Raw genomic sequence first — 21,500 nt, 5'->3', positions numbered from 1 at the left:
CTAAAAACAAATGAAACTTTTTGGTCATTGAGTCAATCGTGATAGAACCCGAGTTCTTTTTAAACTAGGTTCGAGAAAGTTGTTGAGTGACCAGATATGAAAATTGATCAAATCAAAAAATTATTTCAAGCGTATGATTATAGTTGAAATATTATTATAAAAAATCGATAAGAAGCAGACTTTAAATATTTAAGGAACGGGTATATGCTGCTGACAAAATTACTGATTAATTATTTCTGTTTTCACAATTATCGATTCAGTAATTAATTACGTTCAGCCATGACACTTTTATCCGCTGTTGTTTTAAAAATTTTATACACCAAATAAATTTGAAATAACATCGAATAATTGTTGATCTGAGATTATATTCTGATATTGAGTTATTTATTTCATTAAATATTTATGCAGTGAAGTGAACATTATAACTGATATATAAAATATTTAAAATACGAAAATGCTAAACTCCAAACATATCTGCAAAAAAAATATCAGTTTACACATATCAACAAGTGTGCGAAGTATACTCTACAATTAGCAAATATGATTTGGGTAATAACTTACATTGGGGTTGTGCTATTCTTGGTACTCATGTACAAATACCTTACCCGTAACTACAATCACTGGAATATCCGAAAGATACCAACAGCTAGAGGAGCAGTACTAGGATTCGGTCACATGCTGGATGTTATGATGTTGAAGAAAAACTTATCTACTCTATTGCAAGAAACTTACAACGCCTATCCCGATGTTAGTATGGTGGGACTATTCGATTTTGACCAACCAGCCTTATTAATCAAAGACCCGGAGCTGGTGAAGACAGTGATACAGATAGAATTTGCTAGTTTCAGCGACCACATGACTTTAAATATTTTTGCGGATCCTCTGTTGACGATGGATCCAGCCTTCGTGAACGGTGAGAAGTGGAAGCACATTCGCGGGATGTTCTCAAAAGCCTTTTCGGTTAAAAATTTAAAGTTCATCTCATTGGTAGCCAAGTATGAATGTGATAAATTAGTTGAATTCATTGACAAAAAGTTTGACAAAGAAAGCGTAGTTGATGTTAATGCCAAACATCTGTTTTCTAATTTCACAGCTCAGGTAGTAGCTCATATGATTTTCGGTGTCGATGGAGAAGCATTCGATGATTTTCACTTACCGGAATCGTTTCGCACAATGATGGATGCTATGTTCGAAGCTAACGTTATCACTGGGATCAGGCAGAACATTTTCTTTTCTCTGCCATTGGTAGGCAAGCTCTTGAATGTAGGCTTCGTTCCTTCGTGGGTGAACGTAACATTTACAAGAGTGGTCAACGAAATACGAGAGTTAAGGAAGAGTTTGAATCTTAAAAAATATGACATTTTGCAACAAATCATCGATTATGAAGCTGACAACAAGTATGGTGACGTGGTTGCGTGTTATGCCTTTCTGTTCTTCATCGAAGGTTATGAAACTTCTAGTCTAACTCTGAGTTCAACGGCTTACTTACTGTCCAAGTATCCGAAATTTCAGACTAAAGCAAGAAAAGAAGTTGATAGAGTGATGGATAAATATAAGAGTATCTGCTATGACGCCATCAATGAGATGACTTATCTGGATCAAATAATCCAAGAAGCAATCAGATTGTTCAGTCCCGTTGCAAGCATGCAGAAAATATGTACGAAGAGCATCACTCTTCAGGGAGTTGATGGTCTTGCTTGTGCTTTAGATCCTGGAGATGTGGTATTCATCTCGTCAGTGGGGATCCATCGAGATGAGAAGTATTGGCAGAACCCAAATGACTTCAATCCTGATCGATTTGCTAAGGGATCTGAAGGGTATCGCAAACATATGTACTTGGGATTCGGGGAAGGCCCACGGAAGTGCCCTGGTAAGCGCATGGCTATTGTTCAGGTGAAAGCTGCGATGGCGATTATCTTGAAGAACTACATCATCGAAGCTTCTTCTCGGACGGTTGAACCGGTGAAGATAGAGCCAAAATACTTTCTGACTACTGCGCAAGGTGGGTTCTGGATTGAATTACGACGTTTGACCTGTAGTTGTTAGTGCGAAGGGAATCAATTAATCAGGACTGAGTAACGAACTGTTTCAACTTGTTGATTTTCAGCTATCCAAAAATTTTAAACTATTGTTATTATTATTAATTAATTTTGAAAAATTAGCGTGTTTGTTTTGCATTTAGCATTTTAAAAAATGTTCTACAATATTAAACTGAAAAATGTATAAAAATTTCGAAAAATTCAAAAGTGCACAATTCATAGCACTTATTTATTTTTTAAGAAAACAATAAAATTTATAATTGATATTTTTTAAAGAAAAAAAAATTGAAATAATTTCTTTCAGAGTGTTTTCTGATATTTTTGTGAATCATTTGCGCGCATTTTTCGTGTCATATATACACGCGCAGTTTAAATATTCTAGTAATATGGTTGCTTGATCTCATTTTGACTGGATTAAGTGGAGCCATAGTTATAATGTTCCTAAACTATTTAAAATATGATTAAAAATATTTAAAAATTACTAAGCTGCATGTATTACACCACATAGGTAGACAGTTTAAATTCAGAGGGCATCATGAAGCGCAGTTCAGGGTTCTCAAATTTCTGCCCGTGCACACGTATGGTCTATACTATTGCATGCCTTAAGCGTGAGCGTAGGTATGCTCTACTTTCGCCTAAAAATCAAGATCCCATGTTTCGTCACAATAATTTGTATTTGACAGACATAATATGCATATAAATTAGGGTGGTTAATTTCCGCAAAATTTTTTTTTTTTTCGGTGCTCATGCAAAATATTAATCTACATATAGAAAAAAAAATTCTTACCAAGTTTGAGCTCTTAATAATAATTTTAAGTACTTACAATAAAAATTTAAAGTTTTACCATTTAAAATGCATGTAAAAAAATTTTGTTTTTTTCAAATTTCTAATGCTTATCCGGCTTTTACAATATTGCAAATCGGTTTGATGGACCTTGTGGGAAATTTCACGCTCTTCAAAATAGCTTTAGAGTTTTTTTGTGTAACTCACACTGGTTCACCGGTAGGAGTCGTCAAAGTACAGTTTTTGAAAAAAATATATTTTTTTTTAATTTTTCGAGCAAACCGCCAAAAGTAGGAAGAAAAAAAGGACTGACTCATAAAAAAAAAGTTATCCAACCAATATTTAATGAATTTACAGCCATTTTTATACTGGAAAACGTAAGAAATTGATAAATACTAATTCATAATGTTATTTAGATTCATTTTTTTTTATTTATTACCATTATATTTTCCTACATTAAGAATTTTTTTAAAATCATTATGATTTCTCACTCATAATAAATATTAAAACACACAAATTAATAAAAAAACTACAAGAATAAAATTGTAACATAGATCTTGCAATTTTTCAACATTTCTGTCGTTTACCAAAAAAATAAAAATGAAGATTATTTAATTTTTTGCAACAAAATTCCAAAATTAGCAAAAAATTTAATTTTTTTCATTGTCAACTTTATTCACGTCAACTTTGTATAAGTAGAAATCATTCTTTGAAAAATTGCACCAAGCAGTCCCGAGATGGCATATTCTAACATTGCTCTAGTTAATTAGCATGATATTACCGTCTCTATTGTCTTTGTTGACAAATTTGATCCATTATGGCATACCTAACCTCAAAATAATTTTCTCATTGTTTGTTGTATTAAGTGATTAATCCAAGAATCAATTGACGCTGATACTAAGACAGAATAAGCCAATTTTTTAATAAACTATATTCAAATTACTATTTTAATATCAATTTTTTGCTGTCACTTGTGTTTAATGGTATATATCGTATTTAAATTAATTCTTGATATTCTTCAGTATTTATTTGATTACATTTCATTAACTTTCTACCCTAACTATTGTTCATTATGACTGAAGTAATTGGTAATATGACATATAACTATTTAGTTGGCTTTCAAATTAAAGAATTTAATTGTTATAAATCACCTACTTATCGTGACGTTATTAATTCACTTATGTATAAACATTTGACGTTAAAATTGACTATACGTATCAGTACTACCGAAGCTATCGATGAATTAGAGGCTATGTGGGATAAAATTGGAATTCCCACGACACTGAAACGAAATAGTATTCGGAAATTTGAAGTTTTATGACGATTACAAAAACATTAAGAAACGAAAATCTCTTAACAATCTCTCGGACAATCAAAAGCACAAAGTGGAAAATTTCGTTAATCAATTAAACAAATTATTCGATATTGCTGATAATAGTGAAGTTGAGAATCTTCCAAGTGATTTAAAATTATTTTTAGAAGAATGTCGACAAAATGATGGCAATAAATGTTTACCATTATTATCTAAGTTAAACGAAAATGCAATAGTACTTTCTGATCAATCAGTTTTGCAAGATATACAGGATGAAATACAAGATGAAAATAACAACATTGAATTTAGTAAGTATAGAATTCTATTCACACTGATGATTGAATTGTCATTTCTATATTCATAATAATGAATTTATCCTATTGTCATATTATATTTCACACTTTTTGGCATTCATTTTTGCGATTTTTAGTAAATTCTGTCGTCATATCCTTAGAATATTGAAAAAGTTTAGAATTTTATTTTTGTTCATTACAATAGCGTATCAATATATCTCCTTTTTAACAGATTATTATTTTCAAAATTATCTTTACTCACTATTACAATTTAAAAGACTTATGGAACGATTATTTTATAAAATCATATCAAATAATTATTTCTTAAGAGATCGTAATCTACTATTTTATGATTAATATGCATTTATTTTTTTTGTAGATCTGAGTCAAAAATTATCGCAGTTCTCAATGTCTAATGAAGGAAGTAGCCAATCATCAAATCAATCTGAAAAACGACCTTTGTCAGATTACGAAGATGAGCTTCCACAAGCTAAAAGGAAACGTAAGGTTGATGTTATGACGGAAGTTCTAGTAGTAGTACTGGATCGCACTAAAACCAATAATCAGAGTGCAATGCATATTATTTCTGCTGTCATTACTAGTCTTGGATTAGATATTGATAATTATAATATCAGTTACACGACTATTCGCAATGCTCGATTAACATTCAGAAAAACAGTTGCTGGGAATTTGAAAGACGGGATAGAGGAAACTGCACAAAATCTCATCGTACACTGGGACGGTAAGTTACTTCCGGAACTTTCAAATCAGCCAATGAAAAAAGTCGAAAGACTTCCTATTGTTGTTTCCGGAATGGATGTGGAACAATTACTCGGTGTACCTGCTTTAGATGAATCTACTGGAGCTAATGAGCTGAAGTTATTCTTGAAGCGTTAAATGAGTGGAATATTACTGACAATATAATTGGGATGTGCTTTGACACTACTAGTGTAAATACTGGTAAATTTGAACTTTAATTCAATTTATAAATATACTACTTGTAAATTCAATTTATAAATATACTATTTGTAAAAATTGAAGGAACAAAAAATTTATTAATTTTCAGAAACAATATTTATTATTAATGGTTCAACAATGTAGAAAAGACTTTCCAATGTGTGCCAAAAAACTATATTCAGCTTTAAAATCTTGATGTGTTTTTAATAACATTAGTAATTATTTGACATTTATTAACTTGTTTTTTATAACTATTTAGATTTTTATCACATTTCAAGCATTTTACATAATAACTTAACCTTCTGTATATTTTGATTAAATTTTTGTTGTTTTTTTATGAATTCATGTGTTGTTTTTGTATTCATTATGAGTAAAAAATCATACTAATTTTAAAAAAGTTCTTAGTGTAGGGAAATATAATGGTAATAAATAGAAAAAATGAATCTAAATAACATTATGAGTTAGTATTTATCAATTTCTTACGTTTTCCGGTATAAAAATGGCTGTGAATTCATTAAATATTGGTTGGATAACTTTTTTTTTATGAGTCAGTCCTTTTTTTCTTCCTACTTTTGGCGGTTTGCTCGAAAAATTAAAAGAAAATATATTTTTTTCAAAAACTGTACTTTGACGACTCCTACCGGTGAACCAGTGTGAGTTACACAAAAAAACTCTAAAGCTATTTTGAAGAGCGTGAAATTTCCCACAAGGTCCATCAAACCGATTTGCAATATTGTAAAAGCCGGGTAAGCATTAGAAATTTGAAAAAAAAAATTTTTTTTTACAGGCATTTTAAATGGTAAAACTTTAAATTTTTATTGTAAGTACTTAAAATTATTATTAAAAGCTTAAACTTGGTAAGAATTTTTTTTTCTATATGTAGATTAATATTTTGCATGAGCACCGAAAAAAAAAAAAAAATTTTGCTCAAATGAACCACCCTAATATAAATACTACAAAAAGTACACTGTCAGATAAAAAAAAAAATCACTGGTTATTTAAAAAATTTTTTTAACAACTATTTTTACATAATTACATAAAAAAGTGGTTTTTAAGCGCTCGTAGTGTATATTTTTACAAATCACTGTCGGGGTAAACACTATAACTTTAATAAAAATCCATTTTTACACTCTTCTTTTTTTTTTTTAATTGATTCATCATTAATTTGCGAACATATGGAATACAAACTGTAGCTTGAAACCGTTTTGTTTAACTACAATAAATTTTTAACTTCCCGCTAAGAAAATTGAAAATTTTCAAAAATCGGGAAGTTATTGTTTTTACTAGGAAGCTTCCCTGACTATTCCCGTGATGGTGTCCGTGCGGCTGTATGTATGTATGCGTGTGCGTGTGTGTGTATGTGTGTGTGTGTATGTATGTAAACCTCTTATAACTTTTGAACGGCTCGGCCGATCGGATCGAAATAGGTGGCGATCCAAAGAGTATCATTGCCATTAAATTTCGTGAAAATTTGAATTGATTCAGTTCGCTAGATTTTGAGAAATCTCAAAAATAAAATTTTCAAAAAATTGTTTTCTTGGAATAACTTCTAAACGGCTTTACTGATCTATTCCAATAACTAATCAGCTCTTAAGCTTAAAAAACCATATCGATTGCCACCAGTCCCATCAAAATCAGTTGATTCGTTCGAGAGTTATCGAAAACGAAAAATTTCGAAAAAAGTGTTTTTTTCACATAACTTCGAGATTTTTTTTTGGATCATTTTTGACAAAATGGAATAATTATTAGAGCTCGAAAAATCACGTTGATCGCCACCAAGAACGTGAAAATTGGTTGATTGGTTCGTGAGTTATCGTTGTCCAAAAAATTCGGAAAAAGTGAATTTTTTAAATTTCTCTAAGATTTTCGGTTTGATCAGTTTGTGTTGAAAAGTATATCATAGATTCTGAAAAAGTGCTCGGAATACTGCCAACCGCTTGAAAATCGATTCATTAATTTAGAAATTATTGCAGTTTGAAAATTCAAAAAATACTGTTTTATTAAACTTCTATCAGCCTTTTGAGCTCGAAGAGTATACAAAAGCTATTTCTTTGAGCTCGGAGAGCTCAAAATAACACACAAATTGTATTTTTGAGCTCGAAGAGCTCATAAACGTCATAAGTGCAATTTCAAGCGTTTAGGTATGGAATTGGCGGGAAGTTGCAGGGATGGCCTTTGAGGTCAACCGTTTTCCAGATTTTTTTGTGTTGGTCTCAAGAGAAATTTTGTCGTCTTTTAGCAGCCATATGTTATTTTTTTTTCTAAATACAGCTTGAAGGCAGCTTAAACTATATCCATACTATAGCATAATACTGAATGTCGGTAATGTAGTCTCGACTCACGCGGAAAAATTCAAATGAACTTGAGTTGAATTATACTATAACTTTCAATCAATTTTTTTTCTTTCTGTGATTAATATTTTATCTACTTTGAAAAATTTATAAATAACACTAGCGCTTAAGGCATGCATATTTGGATTTTCCAAACTTTTTCTCTTTATCACTGGCCGAAAGTACCTTTATTAATTACATTTCATAAACAATAAAACAATTTTTTGGCAAGCAGCTCATGTTTGCGCGGTCAATTTCACCTTTTGTTCACCTCAATTCATTTGGATACTCACGTAGCTTACAAATTTTATTCTGCTTCTTTTTTTTTCCATTTATTTTTGGAATTAAAAACTCCTTTTATTATGAGGAAAGATATATTTGGCTTGAACTTAAGATTGGGATTTTAGATTTAACATTATAGAATTAATTAAGAAAAACATTTTTTTTTTTAATTTTCCAGCTGTGATACTTCTCGTACGGATTAGCTGATTTAATCCGATTTGTCGTATTCAATGCTATTTTTTATCTAGAGTAAAATTCAATAAATTATGATATTAATAGTTGAAGTAGAGTAAAGTTAATTGAAAAGCTGTTTTTTTTTTATATTTACAGTATTGAAAAATTTGCTGGAATCAAATTGATTCAAATTTATAAAGAATTTTTTAGACCTATAACCGTGAAATAATTTAAAATGATTGTCAGAAATATCTCATTTTATCCGTTTATAAATAAATTTTTGATAAAATTTATCAACCCATTCTCGAAATTTATAGATTGGTAAACTGATAGGTAATAAATAAAAGTGAGTTGGAAAATTAATTTTCAGCAGCAGTAAAGGGTGTAGAATGAAAGTTGAATGTGCCGATGGCTAAAGCTGCCGACAGTGCAAATGAATAAATAGATAGATAGGTAGGTAGATAATCAAGACTAAACCGGAAGCGAATCAAGCATGATAACCAATCAATCGCCTATAGTAGAACCAGAGTATGCAGCGCAATGTTCACCCGTCAGGCTACTATGTTGCTAAAGGGTTCTCGGGATATGGCAAACGAGAGACTGAGAGTGTGTGGGTGAGTAAATAAGTGCTCGTGTGTGTGAGTGGATGGGACATGGGATATCCTGTGATGGCCATATCAAGGGTAGTTGCTTCGCTTGGTCGACTGGGGATGCTTGGCCAATTACCTAGACCCGATCTGCCCACAGTCCCTCGAGCGTAATCACCAACACGTGCTGCTATTAGGCGTGCACGTGATCGATGTATTGGTCCAGTGGAAAACCGACGGGACGTCAAGATTTTGTCCACTCGCCACTCGGGAAAGACTGTCCATGCTTTTGATATAGATATATAAACATAATATACCGATGGTCATTTTGAATGTAAATCTGATAGCCAACCATCGATTCTCCATTGAAATTGACACCAAGAGGAATTATTCACTTATTATTATCCTCATATACTTTTCTTTTTTCACTATTCCTCATTTCTTTATTGTCTTTTACTGCCGCACTTTCCATGCATAAGAGATTTTTTATAGGGATGTTATATAGCGTCTGTGCACTCACTAGGGCTGGAAAAAATTTTATGAGCTTCTTGAATTTTAGCGGCTGAATAATTTCACCTGCCGTTGACGTTAAACGATCAAATTTCTCATCACATACTTATTCTGCACTATTTACCCGAGGATAAAAGCTGTAAGAAAAACTATTTAATGGATGAGAAAAGATGCTTTGATTTATTCAATTATCTTATACTGTGACAAATTTTCAGATTGATGATATGATATGACTATCATCGATAGCTCTCTTAGTTTTCTTCTGTAGAATAATTATAATTGAATTTTTATTACATTGATAGAAAAATTAGTTTACTTTAAGAGAGAAAATCTTGACGGAAAAAAACCTTTTTGAAGAGAATCATAGCTCGATAATTTATCTGTTTGATTTAAGATTAAGAAATTTTTTAAAACGATTTTTATCAACGTAGTATTGAGACAAATTTTAATTTAGTCTAAAAAAAAATCCTCACTTCTGTTCTTTATATACTTGTTAAAAAAATTAAATTGATTCAAAAGAAAAATTTGGAACCCAGAACATGATTTTGAATATGAGTAAAACCATATAAAAGTTCTTGAACTACGAAATTGTTCTTGAAATAAATTAAGACATATTTTGCACTGTGTGTTGTTTATAAAATATTCTAAGTAAGCACGATTATGAATTTCGAAGTCTTTTATCTGAATTCTGTCTAAAAAATGGAAGATACAATAAAATGAATAAAAATCTGTTTCAAAGAAAAGTCAACTTTCGATAAAAAAAAAATTAGGAAAACGGTTGACCCTGAAGGCCATCCCTGCAACTTCCCGCCAATTCTATACCTAAACGCTTGAAATTGCACTTATCACGTTTTTGAGCTCTTCAAGCTCATAAATACAATTTGTGTGTTATTTTGAGCTCTCCGTGCTCAAAAAAATAGCTTTTGTATACTTTTGAGCTCTTCGAGCTCAAAAGTTTGATAGAAGTTCGATAAAACACTATTTTTTGAATTTTCAAATCGCAATAACTTTTGAATGAATGAACCGATTTTCACGCGGTTGGTGGCATTCAACGCAGTTTTTTAAGCTTCATGAAGAATCTTCAAGTTTAAATAGATAGAACGAAAAATTTTGGAGTAATTCCGAAAAAACACTTTTTTCGGTTTTCTTTCGTCAACGATAACTCACGAACGAATCGACCGGACTGGCGGCGATCGACGTGGTTTTTTGATCTTAAGAGCTGATTAGTTTTTGGAATTGATCGGTAAAGCCATTTAAAAGTTATTCCAAAAAAACCACTTTTGAAAAAATTTTTTTTTGTAGTTTTTTTGCGATTTCTCAAAGTCTACTGGTCCGAATCGTTCCAAAGTATATACAAAATTTAAGTTTGGTCAAGCCCTTTCGAATGGCACCAACCGCGATTAAATCGGTCAAGCCGTTCAAAAGTTATAAGAGGTTTACATACATCCACACACACACACACACACACACACACACACACACACACACACACACACACACACACACACACACACACACACACACACACACACACACACACACACACACACACACACACACACACACACACACACACACACACACACACACACACACACACACACACACATACATACAGACACCATCGCGGGAATAGTCAGGGAAGCTTTCTAGGACCTCGAAACTTCGAGATTCGATGAAAACTCGATTTTCGTAAAACGGGGTGAAAACAATAACTTCCCGATTTTTGAAAATCTTCGATTTTCTTAGCGGGAAGTTAAAAATCATAGGAAACAAATGTTTTATTTTGTTTTATTTGATTACTCTAATAAAATTTTCTTACAATTTCTTATAAATTTTCATAAGAACAAATATTCTTTTATAGCACTGCGTGTCCTAAATTCGTATTTAGGACTCGCTCAACTGTTGACTTAAATAAACAATTATGAAACGAGTAGAGAGGAATTTTTTAGGCTACGGGCTCATATTTACGATCAATTCATACATTTCTGCTCTAAAAATTTGACTTTCACCGCAAAAAAAAACGAAAAAATATATTTAAAAACATTCAAAGCCCCGAAAAAATACAAAATAATAAATAATTAATGATTAAAATTACATCTTTTTGTCGGTTATGATTCAGTCTGTAGTATGCTAAAACTTCTATTAATGATTCTCAAATGTTTTTTATTAACGATTTCGCTCAGTCGTAAACATTATTCTGGGGTGAAATATTTTCTGAACATTATTTAATTTAACAACAATCTTATTCCGTAATAAATATGGGCAGTGATTACAGTGATTTAGACGATAATTATAATGATTTTGTTCCTGACGAGATAAAAGAAAAGGCGAAGAGTATAGCTTTACAATCAATGCCAACAAAATCTAGACGAATGTATGTGGCAACTTATAATGCTTTTAAAGCATGGCGTAAAGAAAATGTTAAATCAAATTCTTTTGCTGAAGATGTAATACGTTGCTAAAAAATCTGAAGTTTTTACAAAAGAAAATATCGAAAAATTTCTAAATGAAGCCCCTGATAATAAATATCTTGCTACAAAGGTAATTAAATATTTATTGATATGTTTAGTATGAAAATGTCTGTATAGTCTAAACATTTGTTTATTTTATTCTTACTGTTGTTTTAACATTATCGTTTTGAATAAATCAACCGATTCAGATGTTTCGACGAAAAAAAATTTTACAAAAATTTCAAATGTTTTACCAGTATTAAATGAAAAATTAATTAAAACAGCAGTCTCAATGACCATACCCAAAGATAATGTTTCATCAAACTTTGACCAACCTTGTTCATCAGTATCAAATAAAGTTAAAGTTGATACATTACGCCATCAAAAAATATTTAAATCTACTTTGCAAAAAAATACTGTTGCAAGAAAGAAAAATTCAACTTCTTAATTCGACGATTGTGAAACTCCTCATTCATTTATCTGTTCTACAGTATTTTATGATCAAGACTTAGGTTTGTGCGTGAAAAAATTTGAAGAGTCTCAATGTATGGTATTCCAAAACTGCCATTTCACCATTGAAGTTCAATCAGAAGAAAGATAAATATTCGTTAAGATTTTACATTTTATGATTTTAATAATAAATAGAAAGTGGAAATTAACATTTTTAAGAAAATTAAAAAATTATAAAGTGACAGCTAAATTTAATGTTATTTAATTTTATGTATTGATTGTTTCAATGTGTGAATTTATTTTTTGTTAATTAATATTAATTACTTTGGATTTATTATTTGATATATATTTGTTTTTTTTTAACTTTTCATTTGTTTTTTGGGACTGGGGGGGCTCCACCCCCCAACCCCCCGCCGGGGCTTCGCCTGGTCCCCACCGTGGCTCTGCCCCTGGACCCCGATTTTGGGCCCACATATATCGCCGCATTTGTAATAAAAAATAGTATGTGCAACTCGTGCGACGTTGTCGTTTACTACATTTAGATTATACTATTAGACTATTTTTAAGCAATTATTTATTTTAGCATTCTAAATTTTATTTATTTGGAATGCTTGAGGTCTTGCTATGCATGATATACTATTTTTGCTTTTCCTTAATTAATTTTTATATTTAAATTTGAATAAAACTGAAGACGAATTTAGGACACTGGTGCTACAAAATAGTGTAAGATACTCGTGGCTTAAATGAGCGATCATTCACGGCGTGTTAGCTAACTTCACGCCGTGTCTTAATCGATCATTTAAGCCACTCGTATCTTAATGTACTATTTCATTGTTTACTCAAATATTTTAACTGAAACTTAGATTTGAAACTTAAAAAAAATGTTCTTGTTGCTTTGATATAGTATTTATTGTATTGATATTTAAACTAAATAATTAAAAATAATTATTGATATTTTATAAAACTAAGCACAGTAAAAAACATTTTTTACACCTACAATCATTTACACTACAACGAGAATTGTAAATTTTTCTCGTGTATGTATCGATATATCTATCTAGCTATCTATATGCATATCGATTCAATATTTGTCTTGGCACCCGAAAATTCACAAAACTTACAAGTATCTTATTTAAAAAATTTAATAAAATATAAACTTACATGTTATATGTACTTGGACTAGAGAATTAAGGATTGGCGACTTTCCAATTTACATATAAAAATTTAAGCCAAACGTCAAAATGCTAAAGTTTTTTATTGAAACAAGTTTGCATTTTCTATTTTTACATCGAATCAAATGAAAAAAAACATACGTTATTATTATTATTATTATCATTTTCATCCGTAAAGCTGAATGTCAAAACAGAAGATATAAAAGAAAAATAAAACACGATATTATATTATTTTATTGCTAGATTAAAAATGATCTTAAAAAAAGTGAATGTTGGATACATTATATGTTTGGGGAGACATAAAAATGCGACGAGGATTGTCCAGTGCCCTTCTAGTGCAGTTTTATCCCTATGGCAAGTAGTAGTTCGTATAATTTAGATGTTCGGCGGAGTTTTTCCGTTCCACCTGTTTTCAAGCTCTGCCATGATAAATGGAATTTCACTGTAATGTAATGCCCCTAGGAGGGTTGACCCAGGTAAAACCGTTTGGTAGGTCACATCGTGGTCCGGACAGACCCGTGGGGGTAAGGAAAAGATATTGCCGGGATTATACTACAGGATTACGGCAACGGGGTCATCCTACACACCCTTATTCTTCTCTGTCGTAATTCGTACGGCTGAAGATACCAAGTAGGTGGTAAGCGGGAAAATTAATGTCGATGCCTTTACACTACTAGCCCGAGAAGTCGAAAATTCACCGCACCAGCACATTGCTGCTCAAATAAGTAAATCGGAGGATTCTACACCGGATATTTGTTCACCAGATCACTGATGACTGTTCATATTATCTTTAATTTTGTGGGCAAAGTCTGTCATTAATCATTACTCATTATTACATCGACGGATTTTATCTTCTACATATATGGTACGCCATGAATTATCATTATCACTCGGAGTTATTCATGAGGATAACGATGAGGATGAGAATGAGGATTTTCATTATACGCTCAAATTATTGCAAAGTTTTGGAATGAGATGAGAATGAGAGAAAAGTAAAAAAAGGGATTGGATTTGTTTAACTTGTTGATGATGGATAAGTTAAAGTTATCAATTAAAAGTTTATCTTCTTTTTACTGTTAAAATTTAAAACTTTTATAATTATTACTTAATTTTGTAAATTTTATTTAGGTTTTTTTCTCACATTTTACGAGTTTATACAGATATATAGTTATAAGTTAGCTATAGGGTAGCGATAAAAGTTTATATAGAGTTTAAGAGTTTTATATAATGACAGCGAGCCCGAAAATGGTACGTTGAAGATGCCTGAATACAGAAAACTTTTTTCCTGGCATACTATCCTAAAACTCTTCTACTTACTTTTTTTACCTTACCTTATCATCAACTTCTCTCGTGACTTTTCGGTATAAATATATACACGAGAGTATATTGTAGAAAGACTAAATCTTGTCTGGTGTGTTTTAAAAATCTCTAATAAGACAAAGGAAATTGAGCGAAAAACAAGACCGAAAGAAAACTATTTTCCAAAGAAGAAATAAGAACAAGAATTGAGTTATGAATAAATTTTTAAGTTATCTTCTAATTTCTTAAGACACTGTTATGTTTTATTGGCCAAGTTTTAATTTTTTATTATTCGTCATTGTGTATACAAAAGTTTTTAAAACTTGATTATATACATTTCATCAGTTATTCATAAAAGTTTTTTTTATTTCTTTACAAAAAAAAATAAAAAAAAAAACAATGAGTCTTTTAGATGAAAAAAAGTAAAAAATAAAATCTAAATCTCAAGGTAATTTCTTCATGAAAATTAAGAGTTGTTTCTGTGGTTATAGTTTGAACAGGGTTAAAAGGTACGTGCACAATAATATAAAGAATAATTAGTCAAATCGAGCTGCACGAAAAGAGCAAGTGGAATTAAATATGCAAATCGTTAACCTCTCCTCCTTCTTTCTAGACGGCTTTTATTTAACAGTTGGCAGGAGAGTGGAGGCGAAGGTTGAGCCAGAGTTAGGAGTGGACGAAAGAAAAAACCTAAAAAATTAAAAAAGTGAGAGTAAAGTATAGTAGAAAGAGAAAAAACTAAAAACGTCCCAAGTAGTTTTGCATATCTGCTTCATTACTCTGCGAATTACACGAAGAAACTCCTTATATCCACCTCTCGAAAGTGCATTACCCTTTTACGCTCTTGTGGACCTACCGATTACGGTTTTTCAGGAGTTCAACCGTCCGTGGAAGCCTCTGCCTCTGCAAAAACCCTTATGAGTTAAAGAAAAGCGAGAGAAAAACGGAGATATACATGTATATATAACTGAAATGAGTTAGGGTGCGAATGCGAGTGTATACACAGGGGAAAGACCGAGAAAAAGAGTGAAAAAGAGTAAATGATAGATAGAGAAAGAAAACGAGAAAATGTGTGGTGAGATAAAGGGTGAAAGAGAAACATGAGAGTGAACACCACTACTGGGCGTAATATTAAAATTTTTAATTTAATTACAACACCGACGTTCATTCGCTACTCTGCATGAAAGGCTCGTATGAATCCATTTTCAGGAGCCCCTTTCCAAAGGCTAACACTCACTCTACTCGGAAACCACTATTTTCACGGCTCTAAAGGAAACATTTTTCATTCTGTAAATCACCAGGACTTTTCTGCTTAATTTTAAAACAAGACACCTCATGAGTGACTACAACAGCTTATTATTATTATTATTATTATTATTATTATTATTATTATATATATTTTCATTTATTGGCTATCCAGTCTACTACACAATTTTTACTTCTAATTATTTATAATATCGTTAGCCTATATTCCCTCCAGGCATAAACAATTTTAAATTCGTATCTAAATTTGTCATTAAAGGTAAATTTAACTGAAAAAATAATTCATCCTAATATATTAGAACTAAAATTCATGGTTGAGTTTGCCATTAATAGGTGACTGAATGATAATTCTGGACAGTGTCTCGGATAGCTTAACAGGTAGAGCCCTTGGCGCGTAACCAGAAGATCCAGGTTCGAGTCCTGGTCTGGGCCGTCCGAATTATTTTTTTGAATCGAACCCGGGTCCCACTCTTTCGAAAAACGGGCACCGAGCCGACTAGGCTATTGCCAGCCTTTATTATTGTTATTATTATTTTATTCATTTTTTTTCTCAAGATTGGAATTATCAATAATTATTATTTACGATGTTATACGTTACTTTACTGCCATTTCAATCCTATACATGCACTGATAAAAAAATTAGGAAAACGGTTGACCCTAAAGGCCATCCCTGCAACTTCCCGCTAATTCCGTTAATACCTGGCCGCTTTTTTGAGCTCTTCGAGCTCAAAAGTACAATCTGTGTGTTGTTTTAAGCTCTCCGAGCTCAAAAAGATACCTTTTCTATGCTTTTGAGCTCTTTGAGCTCAAAAGTCTGATAGAAGTTTCATGGAACACTATTTTTTGAATGTTCATACCGCAATAACTTTTGAATGAATGAACCGATTTTTACGCGGTTGGCGGCATTCTACGTAGTTTTTTAAGCCTTATAAATAATTTCTAAGTTTCAATTGGTCAAACTAGAAATTTCGGAGTAACTCTGAAAAAACACTTTTTTCGGTTTTCTTTCGTTCACGATATCTCTCAAACGAATCAACCGATTTTGACCAGCTTGGTGGCAATCGACGTGGTTTTATGATGTTAAGAGCTGATTAGTTTTTGGAATCGATCGGTAGAGCTGTTTGAAAGTTATTCCAAAAAATGTCGAAGTTATGTTGAAAAAATCCTTATTTCCAAATATTTCGTCGAGGATATCTCTCGAACTAATCAACCGATTTCCACGTTTTTGGCGGCAATCGACGCGGTTTTTTAACCTCTGAAATTATTCTATATCATCAAAAACGATCCGAGAAGAAATGACGAAGTTATGTGAAAAAAACAGTTTTTTCGGTTTTTTTCGGTTTTATTTCGTTCACGCTATCTCTCGAACGAATCAACCGATTTTGACCGGATTAGCGCCGATCGGCGTGGTTTTTTGACGTTAAGAGCTGATTAGTTTTTGAAATTGATCGATCGAGCCGTTTAAAAGATATTCCAAAAAAACCACTTTCAAAAATGATTTTTTTCTAATTTTTTTTGAGATTTTTCAAAATTTCTCAAAATCTATCGGTCCGAATCGGTTCAAATTCTCAGGAAATCTAAGTTTGGCAAAGCCCTTTCGAATGGCACCAACCGCGATGAAATCGGTTCAACCGTTCAAAAGTTATAAGTAATTCACATACTTACACACACACACACACACACACACACACACACACACACACACACACACACACACACACACACACACACACACACACACACACACATACATACAGACATAGTGACAACCTCGCGGGGATAGTCAGGGAAGCTTCCTGTGACCTTCAAACGTCGAGATCTGATGAAAACTCGATTTTTGCAAAACGGGGTGAAAACAATAACTTCCCGATTTTTTAAAATCTGAGATTTTTAGCGGGAAGTTAAAAATTGACTTGATTTAAGAGCCAAACTCTTGAACCAAGAATACCATTTTTAAGAAAATGATTTTCTTGAGTTAAGAGAATAAATTCTTGAGCTAAGCAATTATTCTTGGTCTAAGAAAGTTTTCATGTTTCAAGAATTTATTCTCTTAACTCAAGAAAATCATTTTCTTCAATATGGAATTCTTGGTTCAAAAGTTTGGCTCTTGAGTCAAGTCAATTTTTTTATCAGTGTATAGTAGACATTCGTTTTTATTGTAAATTAATTTTTGTCACCTCTTTTTAACACACTTTGTGTCCTTTTTGCATGAGTTTTTTGAGTCTCAACTATAAGTGTAAAGAATAACTTGAAAAAATATTAGGATCGGACCATCGATTCCCAGCTTGTCCTTTTATTTTACTTTATCATTGTTTTTAATTCTAATGGTTTCAATCCCCTGCAGCCATTGTGGTAGAATAAATACAAGTCGACAAAATTTGCCGGAAGGTGAAACTTTTAGCTTACAGGAAATTTCTAGAAGGCATTCTTTTATTTCTACGCAACACAACTAAAGAGATACTAAAAAGAAAAGAAAAATGGCCGAGAGGAAAAAGTTTAGTGAATGACCCGAAGCTTCGGAGTTTTTGAATCTGAAACAAAAAAATCTTTTCATTGTCATTCTATTTTAACCGTGCCTAGAATTCAATAAAAGTTAATCGATGTTTGACATTACTCTAATGAAAAAATCGCTTTGTCGGGCAACTTCAGAATGAAATTTAGCGCTGCGAAATATTTTGAACAGTATATTCCATGCGTTAGAGCATCCAACTTTTTGGCCGTGGGTTGTGTACTGTTTTTCTTGATCCTCATTCGAAAATACGGAAACACGAGCGGGCGGGTTAATTAATTAACACAATTAATTGCACGATAATTAAATCCTGAAACTAAAAATTAAGAATAAAAAACACATAAATAAATAAATAAACGAAAATAAAGTATTAACCCTTTAACGGTCGACCTTGAATTCCTACTCCCAATTTCAATTGTCCTTCTTCTTTAAGTGAGAGAGCTATCGTCTGGTTTGTAGAGAAGGGGCTTGAAAAATAGTAGAAGGGGACGCACGAACACGTTATATTCTTGCTTTAGATCTCAAAATTTTTTTCTTGCCAAAACATCGAATTTTCGCTATTTTTTGGGGTTTTTTGCAATTTACTCGAAATTGAAGGCTGGACGGCCTAAACTGACTTGAAATTCGTGTTCAGCTGGTCGAAAAACATGCCCGTAGATAGGTGGCACCCGGTGTACCGACAACTTTTTTTTTTTTGTGTGCCGGTGTTAGTTTTAAATAAATAATAGTTAAAAATATAATTAATTTCTTTTATTGCACTCAGAGGTTTTAAACCCACGTACAAGAAAAAATATGAAAAAATATAGATGTTATTTAGCAATAAATTGGTTACATTAGTTTACATTGATTGAAATCACAGCCCAGATAGCAAAATGACGTATTAAGTTATTCCAAATGAGCTCAGATTTCTGATTTGGACGTCAGAGTCTACGTCTAAAAGATGTCTTTAAGACCTTCTGAAGAGGTCGAATGCGCCACTTATTGTAGACTTTAAAAACTCATCAAAACGAGCTCTTAAAGAGCTCTTTTTTCTGAACTCGCACAAATGAATGATTTTTTTATCTCTATACGCTATTATAATGATAACAATAATAAGAACACAACAAAAATAATATTAATAATAATAATAATAATAATAATAATAATAATAATAATAAAAGTAAATTATGAAAAATAATTCAGAGTTTCATGAAGCACCGATGCTGATTTCGAATGTTTATTATTTTAGTTGGACCTAATATTGTCGGTTTAAAGAGAGAAAGTGAAAATCGCAATTGCCGTAACTAAGATTCGAACCCGAGTCGCGCGCGTGCTAGATCGATACCTAACCCCCTACGCTGTTTAAACGATATGTCGTTACACATCTCATTATTCTTATAAGCTAAGTTTATATAGTGATGAAATGTTGCGATCATTGTCTATATTATTTATTCTATTTGATACTGTGTATCGATAGAGAAAAAGTAACTTTTACGAATATTTATACACTAAAAAATATTCAAAAGTCTACCTCTAATATTTTTTTAAATAGTCTATATAAATTTTGTTTACTTTTCACAATATAAAATCTAATAGATAAATTAATGAATATTAAAAATTCAACAATAATTAATAAGTATATAGTTATAAGATATCGTTAAATTCGAATAAAATGTTTAAAATTGATGCATGCAAAGTACTCCTTAAATGTAGAAAGTTCACATAATTTCTTCAGATTAGAATCCAATTTTATTATTTTATCTAAATTAGTTTGATTACGAACCAGATTTTAACATTATTGCCTATTACTTCATAATATAAATTAAAATTTTTGAAAAATTTAATTAACCTGGATTAAGAGAAATGAGTTAACCTATGCCAAGTGTATATCTATATATTAATCTGTTCAAATTGTTTTAAATCATTTAATTCGAATTATTTTTAATCATTTTCAATTTAATTTCTCAATCAGGAAAGTAATAAATGAAAAATGAATAAGATTTTGACAGCTTTATATTAAAAAGAAATTTGTGTTTTTGTTTATAATGTCTATAAGCTCATTATACGCAACTCAAAAAGAAGTCCAAAAAAGGGACTCAGTTAGATGTCAGAAAATTGACTCCAAACTTATGAGTTCATTAAGAGCTCTTAGTTCTGACCTCGTAAAAAAGAGCTCCTTAAGACGTCACATTAGGACTTCTATAAGAAGTTTTTTAAAAGACTTCATACTGAAATCTTTCTGACTTGGATGCTGACTGGGAGGTTGAGTTTTCAGGTTGAGCTTTTAAAATACGCAATATCTTGAACAAGACCTTTTTTTTTTATATTTTTATCAAGTCAAAATTAGAAATATGAATTGCGTAAAGTAAGACATCCTTGGAGGAATTCAAATAAATTTTTGAGATTAGCTTTCTGTCTGGTGCAGAGTATACCGTGATCAATAATTAATAATATAATTATTACTATTTTAATTTCAAAAGTTTGTGTTTTCAATTTTTTATAAGCTATATAATTCAACTTTTCATTAAATTTTTCAGTTTAATTAAATTCATTCTGATTCATTGACCTGAAAAAGCCTAAAATAATGAATTCTTTAAATTTGTCATTTTTTTTCGAGTGATCCATTATGCCCCACGTATCACAGACTGGCCTGAAATATCATAAAAACATCATAAAGGTCATAACTTGACGGAAAATGGAAAAAAAAATTTTTACCTAATTTATGAGAGGGGTCGTTATGCCAGGGACTGTCGTGTACCATTCTCCCCTGTATGACTCAATTTTTTGTAAAATTTTTCAGTTCAATTAAATTTTTTCTGAATCATTTTACCACAAATTTATCACAATTAAAAAAAAACGAAACTTTTTTTTCGTTACAATTTTTTTTTCGAGTGGTCCATTATGCCCCACTGTGACGTTCTCAAATTTTGGGTATTTAATTTAAAATAACTCAGGTTGGTGACTTTAGGAAGTCTATAGACTCCAGGCGCACCGTCACATAATAAGCATTTCTACTACGATAATTTTCTTATAATAATAATATAGAAATTATTGATCGTTATCACTGGTGGTATTTCCCTAATAAAATGAGGGGTCCCTTTGGCACC

At 31.5% G+C, this 21,500-nt stretch overlaps 2 protein-coding genes across 2 annotated transcripts; both read left to right on the top strand.

Annotated features, from left to right (window-relative positions):
• Positions 1-526: 526 nt before the first annotated feature.
• Positions 527-2,160, top strand: LOC123259290 (probable cytochrome P450 28d2). The gene has a single exon (XM_044719652.1). It carries the CDS (start codon positions 541-543, stop codon positions 2,044-2,046), a length of 1,506 nt encoding a protein of 501 aa, XP_044575587.1. The 5' UTR covers positions 527-540; the 3' UTR covers positions 2,047-2,160.
• Positions 2,161-3,895: 1,735 nt separating this feature from the next.
• Positions 3,896-5,325, top strand: LOC123275487. The gene is made up of 3 exons (XM_044743639.1): positions 3,896-3,911; positions 4,120-4,443; positions 4,808-5,325. The coding sequence occupies exons 1-3, from the start codon at positions 3,896-3,898 to the stop codon at positions 5,323-5,325; spliced, it is 858 nt and encodes a 285-aa protein (XP_044599574.1).
• Positions 5,326-21,500: the final 16,175 nt, after the last annotated feature.

Source organism: Cotesia glomerata, linkage group LG2, assembly GCF_020080835.1.
Source record: "Cotesia glomerata isolate CgM1 linkage group LG2, MPM_Cglom_v2.3, whole genome shotgun sequence".
NCBI lineage: Eukaryota > Metazoa > Arthropoda > Insecta > Hymenoptera > Braconidae > Cotesia > Cotesia glomerata.
Note: the sequence above shows the minus strand (reverse complement) of the source record. Positions and strands in the feature narration are given on the sequence as shown.